At 37.0% G+C, this 8803-nt stretch overlaps 1 protein-coding gene across 1 annotated transcript; it reads left to right on the top strand.

The window, feature by feature from the left end:
• The first annotated feature begins 2033 nt into the window (after positions 1-2033).
• LOC132065153 (MYB-like transcription factor 4) lies at positions 2034-3759 on the top strand. The gene is made up of 2 exons (XM_059458410.1): positions 2034-2430; positions 3104-3759. The coding sequence occupies exons 1-2, from the start codon at positions 2168-2170 to the stop codon at positions 3621-3623; spliced, it is 783 nt and encodes a 260-aa protein (XP_059314393.1). The 5' UTR covers positions 2034-2167; the 3' UTR covers positions 3624-3759.
• The last annotated feature ends 5044 nt before the right edge of the window (positions 3760-8803 follow it).

The following is an 8803-nucleotide window of genomic DNA, read 5'->3' as shown; positions in this document are numbered from 1 at the left end:
AAAGAAGTGGAAGGTGAACCAAAGCCCATATACAACAACAATCACACCCCACATCCATTTTCCCCCTAATTTCCTATGCTTCTCTCTTTTTTACTTCCACTATTCTCCAACCTCCATTTCTTCTAGAAACCCTAATAATATACACCCATATATACTCAATCCCCTTTTCTTGCATGCTGGATAACCAATACAATAAAGAAAAGAAAAAATCTTTGTCCTAGCGATAATTACTTGTACTAGCAAGAATATGTAAGCCTAGAGGACTCTGAATAATTCTTCACCAAACGCCCATTACAACTAACCAAAATCCTTGTTTATATTTTCTCTGCAACTCTTTTTCATTTGAATCTTCTTATGAAGTATTAGTAGAAATCCAAAAGAAAAAACGGTATATGTTGTAATTAGCTTTATGCACTTATGACTGTTAAAAGATATTTATATGATCAGATCACTTATAAAGTAATTATAGGAAATCAATCTTTATGATACATATTACTAATTCATACCTGCTAAAATGGTATGTAGTTCCTTTGTTCTAATAATCTCACTACGGATAAAATGAGTTTTAAAGTTAAATTGCTTCGAAAGAAATGTATACAAGTGACATTCTATTTGAGATAGACTAAAAACTAAAAAAGATAGTATACCACATAAATTAAAACATAGGAAGTAATTAACTTGCTATGACATATTAAAATTCACTAATAATATAAAAAGTCTTTACACTATCACTGTATATACTAACTTAGATTAATACATATATATATTCACAAAATTGGTTTAGCTTTGACGGTTGTTAAGACAAACTCTCTGCCTTTGGATAAAGTTTTAGTGTACCTGGTAGAACAACACAGATCTAATAAAGTTGTTAGTTCAAACAAGAGCACAATGATAATATTATTATTTTAAAATTGGTACTCTGCAAGAAAAGTGTCTGGTACATGTCGTCCTATGGTTTGGAAGATTTTGAATATTTAGCTAATTTATTTTATTATAAGATGTGGTTCAGAGTTTAGTCACAAACCTTAAAAAAATAATTCATAGAATAATTAAGAAGAGAGATCAGATCACATGACTCTCCTGTTTGTCCTAAATTTACTGGATCCTTATTACCTCACTTTGCACCTACCTAAAGTTTATCTTTAATTAGTTAGTCATCCACGCCACTTTTACTCCATTTTCCCCATTTTCTTCTAGTTGGATTTCCTTATAGGATTAGTATGGCAGCAATAATATATAGTAATTCAATATCTGTACTCTATAGTTTGTAGTAATATTTTAGATTTATGTTATATACATCGTTATTATAAGAAAATTTATATCATCAGATCACTATTTTATTTTTAAGATTACCAATCTCACAATTTAAGGAAACATACTTATATATATATATATATATTCTTTGGTTGACCTGATAGTATATCTTTTTTTTATTTTTTATCTTTTTGTTGTATATAACTTAAACTCGTATTTTCATCTCGTTAGGTCAATTACCTATAATAACATGGAGTATTTATTATAATAAAGATAATATGATTACCCGAAAATAAAATATATAACCTGATATATGCTAAATTACACTGTCATTATTTATAACTTAAACTCTTATAAAAAGAATAGTTAACTTATTGTTAAATAAAAAACTCACATTATCAGTGTATTATGATAACATGTTATATATAGTAAATAACCTACCTTATTTTTCAGATTACTGGTTCTATTTTTAGGTGATATGATAGTAAGAGTATAATTTTTTTTCTTGCACTATATAGAAACTACTCTAAATAAATAATGATAATTATTGATGGTCATATTCTTATCATTAACAAAGAAGAAAGAATGGCCACCAGCCACTCCCCTCAAACCTGTCTTACCAACTCGCATCTAGAAGCATAAGGTCACTCCCCCTCCCCCGCTACCCCGACCCCCTTAGCTACCCCACCACCCCACGTCAGTGGGTCCACTCTTATTTATGGAGTCAAAAGCTTATAAAATCCCACCTCAAGTCCTGAAAAAAGCCGGCTTTGATTCTCAAATATATATATATATATATATAGCACCACCTCCAAAAGCTAAACTTCCATTAAATTTCCAAAAACAGTACAATACTTGTGAGAAAAAGAAAAAAAAAGAAGAGCAAGAAGAAATAGTTTTAACATTGGATCCAATGGGAAGATCACCATGCTGTGAAAAAGCACACACAAATAAAGGAGCATGGACTAAAGAAGAAGATGAAAGACTTATTGCTTATATTAGAACTCATGGTGAAGGTTGTTGGAGATCACTTCCTAAAGCTGCTGGTCTTCTAAGGTGCGGTAAAAGTTGCAGACTACGGTGGATTAATTACTTGAGGCCTGACCTTAAACGTGGTAACTTTACTGAAGAAGAAGATGAACTTATTATCAAACTCCATAGCCTTCTTGGTAACAAGTACGTACCAATATTCGCTTCACTTTAAATTTCTATGCTTTTTTCCACTTAAGCACTTCAACTTTGGTGAGAAAATGACAAAAATAGTCCGTTATAATTGGAGTTGGTAAAAATTAGTGCTTTAAATATACGTCTAAGCAGTTTTAATCCTATTAGTGAACCAAAAAGTGAGCACTTTTCGTGTCTGTTATATTAGAACACAAGGCGATAATTGTATTCACCGAATTGACTAGTGGAAAACACACGAGTTATTTAACTGAAGAAATCATCAGGATAGACTTCTCCTGATTCATTTTCTCTAATTTGGACTTGGAAGAATCAGATCACTAGAAAAAACAGCATCATAAAACCAAATAATTGGGGGATATGAATCAGGAAGAAGTTTGTCCCGATGATTTCTTCAGTTTAAATGGCTCACGTGCTTCTCACAAGTCGATCCCTTGAAGGATAACAATCGTCGTGTAATTTAGATATCAACAAACTAAAAGTGATCAGTTTTAGTATACTTAAAGGACTAAAATTGCTCAGTTATATATATTCATAAGGGGTATTTTAGATTAATTTCAAACATAATGGACTATTTTTGTCATTTTTTCAGCTTTCACCACTAAAGTTTAGTTATTTAAAATGTGAACTAAGTTGTCACTTATCATAATTTCTTCTTGATTTGCAGGTGGTCACTTATAGCTGGAAGGTTACCAGGAAGAACAGATAACGAGATAAAGAACTACTGGAATACACATATAAGAAGGAAACTTTTGGGGCGGGGCATTGATCCAACAACACACAGGCCCGTTAACGAGCCTAGTACCACACAAAAAGTCACAACGATTTCATTTGGTGCTGCTGGAAATAAAATTAAAGATGAAGAAGATCACAAGATGATTAATGTCAAAGCTGAATCCGGGCTTAGCCAATTAGAAGATGAGATTATTAGCAGTCCATTTCGAGAACAGTGTCCTGATTTAAATCTTGAACTCAGAATTAGCCCTCCTTCTCGTCAAAATTACCAACAGAGCCATCATGATCAAGATTTAAAACAGAGTCCAAGGTGTTTTGCATGCAGTTTGGGTATACAAAATAGTAAAGATTGCAATTGCAGTAAAAATAATATGGGTAATATTGCAAGTTATGATTTTTTACGGTTAAGGACTAAAGGTGTTTTGGACTATAGAACTTTGGAGACTAAGTGAATATTATTCGGATCATTTTATTTGGTAAAAGAAGAAAAAGAGAATTGAGGAAGACATCAGTATTAGTTTAAGTTCTTTCCAATTTTCTCTTATTTGTAAAATTGAAAGTATTATTATACATATTAAGTTGAAAGCAGTGTAACTTACGAAATTTATATCATTTTGCTGGTACTGTGTTAATTACTCGATTATTTTGGCATTCCTTTATAAGAGAATTCATTAATCTCCATCAAATAATATTGGAGGATTTCCTGATTAGAAGGTCTGCTGTCGTACTTTTCTACTATTTTAGCCAACACTTTTTGGTTCCTAACATGTTCCTTCCCAGCTTAATTTTATACACCGATGGTACGTAAATTACATGAAACATATAAGTTACTATTACGTTACACGAAAGATAATGTGGAATGAGTTGAAAGAAGGTAAAAATCTGCGTGTGTTCTTCTTTGTCAACCGGTCCATATATACAAAGATCCTAGGCTACAATAAAGGTAACTAAATATTCTTCTAACATATTTACAGAGATAACGATGGTAACTAAATATTTACATATTCTAACACACACACGCGCATCAAGCGGGAGGAGGTTTGACGCTTTTACAAGTACGCGAAAATCTTCAAATAGAACCAAGGGAAGACCTTTAGTAAATATATCCGCAATCGATAGCGCGATGACATGTAAGACACGTATATGACCACGAGCAACTTGTTCACGGACGAAGTGAATATCCATCTCGATATGCTTAGTGCGTTGATGTTGAACAGGATTGCCAGATAGATATATGGCACTACCATTATCACAGTACACCAACATAGCCTTTCGTATTGGACAATGAAGTTCTAGAAGAAGATTGTGTAGCCAACAATACTCAGAAACTACATTGGCTACCCCTCGATATTCGGCCTCCGCACTAGATCGAGACATGGTGGCCTGCCGCTTGGCGGACCAAGAGATGAGATTATCACCAAGAAATACACAATAACCGTCAAACGCACGTCCGGACAACCACCCCAATCCGCAGATACGTATACAAAATGAGAGTGGTGGGTTTAGATGGATAAAGATGCAAGCCATGATCAAGGGTGCCCTTAATATAGCGCACAATGCGTTTGAGAGAATTCATGTGGACCTCCATCGGGTTATGCATGAATAGATAAATCTGTTGTACAACATACGAAATGTCTGGTCTCGTGAAAGTGAGATATCAGCGGTGCGTACTCGCCAGCCGCCATAAAGTGAAGGATCCTTAAATGGTGAGGTAGAAGTGGCACTTAACTTCAGTTTGGTGTCAACTGGAGTGGCACTTGGCCTACAAGACGACATGCTAGCTCGTTCTATGATCTCTTCGGCATACTTCTTTTGAGATAAAAATAAACCACCGGCATGACGAGTAACAGCTATTCCTAAGAAATAACTGAGTGGTCCTAAATCCTTCATAGCAAATTCAGAGTTGAGAAACGTCATGATAGACTTTCGAAGATCATCAGAGGAGGTAGTCAAGATGATATCATCCGCATACAAAAGAAGGTACGCCATATCAATACCTTTTCGGTAGATGAACAAGGAATGATCAGACTTACTGTGGGTGAAACCAATACTAGAAACATAGTCGGCAAATCATTTGTACCAGGCCCGGGGAGCTTGCTTGAGGCCATATAAGGACTTCTTTAGTAAGCAGACATAGTCAGGATGTGTGGGGTCTCGCAAACCCACGGGTTGATGCATGTGGACAGTTTTCTCGAGTTCATCATGTAAGAAAGCATTTTTCACATCAAGTTGGTGAATAGGCCAAGCATTAGAGAGAGCTAGACTGAGAACAGTGCGGTTGGTCGCCGGTTTCACCACCGGGCTAAAGGTATCGCCACAATCCACGCCAACCTGTTGAGTTTTGCCATCACCTACAAGTCGGGATTTATGCCTCTCAAAGGAACCGTCAAAGTTTTCTTTATGTCTAAAAATCCACATAGATCGAAGTACCTTGACATTAGGTGGGCGGGGCACCAAATCCCACGTCTTATTTTTAATAAGAGCCTTATATTCATCTTCCATAGCCATTTTCCAATTCGGGTCACGTAGGGCAGACACGGGGTTACGAGGAAGAGGATATTTGGAAGCATGAGTAATGAAGCTGTATTTTGGGTTAGGCTTGACAATACCATGTTGACTCCTAGTAACCGATTTTTGGGCTGGAAGAGGACAGTGGACTGGTGGGCCTGGGCCGAAAACGGTAGTGGGCTGGACAGTGGGGCTGGCGGTAGCATCTGAAGGTGAGGCAGATGTGGCCGTGGGTGGTGGACTGCTAGGACCATTTGGCAGTGGAGTATGGTTGCTGAAAGTTGGGCTTGGTTGCGAGGCTAAGTGGTGGATCACATAAAGAGAGGGTCCATTATCCAGAAAGTCATAATGGTGACGATCTAAGGGAGTATGCAGCTTAGCAAACGGAAATTGGGTTTCATCGAACACGACATGACGACTTATGATGATTTTCTTGGATGATAAATCATAACATTTGTAACCACGATGATGGGATGGATAGCCTAAAAACACACATAGGGTAGAACGGGCTTGAAGCTTGTTAATGGTAGTAGATGGGAAAAGGGGGTAACATAGGCAACCGAACACCCGAAGATGAGAATAGGATGGGTCTTTGTGATAGAGTACTTTGGGAGGAGATTGATAGGTTAATCTTTTATGAGGAAGAATGTTGAGGAGGTAGGTGGCCATTTGTAATGCATGATGCCAAAACGAAGGAGGTAAGGACGCATGAGTGAGTAAAGTGCGAACCATGTTGTTGATTGTTCGAATTTTTCTTTCAGCCTTTCCATTTTTGTGATGAGGTATGAGGACAGGAGAGGCGAAAAGATAAGCCATTAGATTTGCAAAACTCCCAGAATGGACCGTTATCAAATTCCCGATCATTATCACATTGAATGTTCTTTATTTCCCGTTCAAATTGAGTGTGAATGAAATTTCGAAACACTAAGAAAGTGGATAACGTTTGAGACTTATTTGATAAAGGAAATGTCCACAAAAAATTAGAGTAATCATCCAAGAACAAAACATAATATTTGTGGCCCGAAGAGCTCAAAACGGGAGATGTCCAAAGATCACTATGGATAATATCAAACGGCATACATGTTTGTGAATGAGATGCAACAAATGGCAATTTAACCTGTTTTCCAAGAGTGTAGGAATGACAAACATGAGACTTAATCGGTCATCACATTCAATAAATTTATTTAGCCTAAGGGAGTTAAAAACAGGTGCTCCCGGATGACCCAAGCGATCATTCCATAAAGATGAGGTTAAAGTTGCAAAAGAAGATGGTAGTGTGGCGGTGATGGGATAAAGCTCGCCCCGACTATCACATCTCATTAGACGCATCCCCGTTCGGTAGTCCTTCACAGAAAAACCAAAAGGATCAAATTCAACAGAAACTGAGTTATCTATAGTGAATTTTCGAACTGAGACTAGGTTCTTGATAAGTTGAGGAGCATGAAGGACATTTTTTAAAGCTAAAGGTGGGTTGGGGGGAGCCAAGTTTGTATGACCATAACCACGAATTGGAATTGAATGACCATTTCCGACAATTATACCACAATTATTGCTCAAATTAAAATAAGACGAGAGATTACCTTGCGCGGATGTCATATGAGAAGTAGCTGCGGTATCCATGTGTACCAATTTGCATCGGAGGAGCTTGTGAGCCCAAGTGTGTGTATGTTTGGATACTCGATGTCGGTTGAAGTGGGTTGAACGTCGGTAGATAAGCCGGTATGGTGGACGTGGTCCAAGTATGCCGCCTTACCGCCCGCCGCCTCTTACCGAGTGTTAGTCCCATCGGGCTTTTTACCACCGGTTGATTTAGATACGGACAGAAGGCACGAGCCACGCCACGGCAGTGGATCCCGTGGCAACTGTTGGTAAACTGTTTGTCGGAACGTGCATTCCCCGTCCAAGTCGCCATTGTTGCTATCTTGCGTGAGTCCGACAACTATTTAAAGGACGAGGCGGTTGTTGAGACCGAAACCACCATCGTTTTGAGTTGATCGGATTGCAGTCGTTGACAATACCTATTGCCACCTCCCTCGCCATGTGAGAAAAAATTCTTTCCATCATTGTTCGATGGCTCGAGAATTTTGATGCTTTTTTACCTATTCCAAGCATCCACGGTTTAGATCGGTTATTCAAGGATAGATGGATTATCATCGTAATCTGAGTAATAACTTTTGTTCGGTATCGGTAGTGGATGATATGGTGGAGGACTATATGGGATTTGTTTGGATATTGAAAAATTCCTTACGCCCCATATTGTTTCTTGAAGGGAGATGTGATTCTTGATGTTGAGACTTGATAAAAGAGAATCGGAGGGGAGGAATGGTCACCATGGTAGGCGAGAGGAGAAAGACTATACCCACGCGGGATGGCGGAAGAGAGAGGAGTCCGCAACCATTTGAAAGAAGGCGGTTGTTAGATGCTCAACTAACCATACATACAAAATCCTAGGCTATAATAAAGGTAACTAAATATACACTTAACAATAATGGTAACTAAATATTCTCCTAATATATTTACAGAGGTAACGATGGTAACTAAATATTTACATATTGACAACATGAGTAATCTGGGAAAAATAAGTTTTTATATACTGATAACATAAAAGAATTTTTACACTACCATATTATGTAAAAGATTAAAAATTATTCATATAAAGTATGGTCGCTAACCTTAAGAATGAGGAAATTATCTGTTATCATAGGTTAAAATTTTTGTTGTCCTGTGTATATATGTCATTTTTTCTTCCTTAAGCTTTTGTCCTTTCTATATATATATATATATTGTCAGAAGTGGGGTTAGTAATTAGCATATGTGAGTGAATATTGTGGGGTATGCAGGAGGAGAAATGGATAAGCAGAGAGATGAGAAGAAAAAAAGAGTGGAAGGTGGGTAACCTATCTCTTCCATTCATAATAATTGCAATAAATCAGAAAGAAAAAAAGTGTCTCAAAAACTTTATAAAAGTTCGGGTGAAGAAACTTGGGCAAACGATTTTATATTCGTAGTACCATTCTTTCCACCAACCTAACAATTATTGTCCTATAGTAGCCGTGACCTAACCAAGGCGTGCCAAGATTTTCATTTCTTGTCACTACTAACCCATATAATGGACGTTTTTTTT

The sequence above is a fragment of the Lycium ferocissimum genome, chromosome 7, assembly GCF_029784015.1.
Source record: "Lycium ferocissimum isolate CSIRO_LF1 chromosome 7, AGI_CSIRO_Lferr_CH_V1, whole genome shotgun sequence".
Lineage (NCBI taxonomy): Eukaryota > Viridiplantae > Streptophyta > Magnoliopsida > Solanales > Solanaceae > Lycium > Lycium ferocissimum.
This window is presented reverse-complemented; position numbering and strand designations above follow the sequence as displayed.

Excerpts from the sequence above, each read along its gene's own strand:
- LOC132065153 (XM_059458410.1), top strand. The coding sequence starts at position 2,168 with ATGGGAAGATCACCATGCTGTGAAAAAGCACACACAAATAAAGGAGCA. Across the intron at positions 2,431-3,103 it reads CATAGCCTTCTTGGTAACAA|GTGGTCACTTATAGCTGGAA; the intron begins GTACGTACCAAT and ends CTTGATTTGCAG.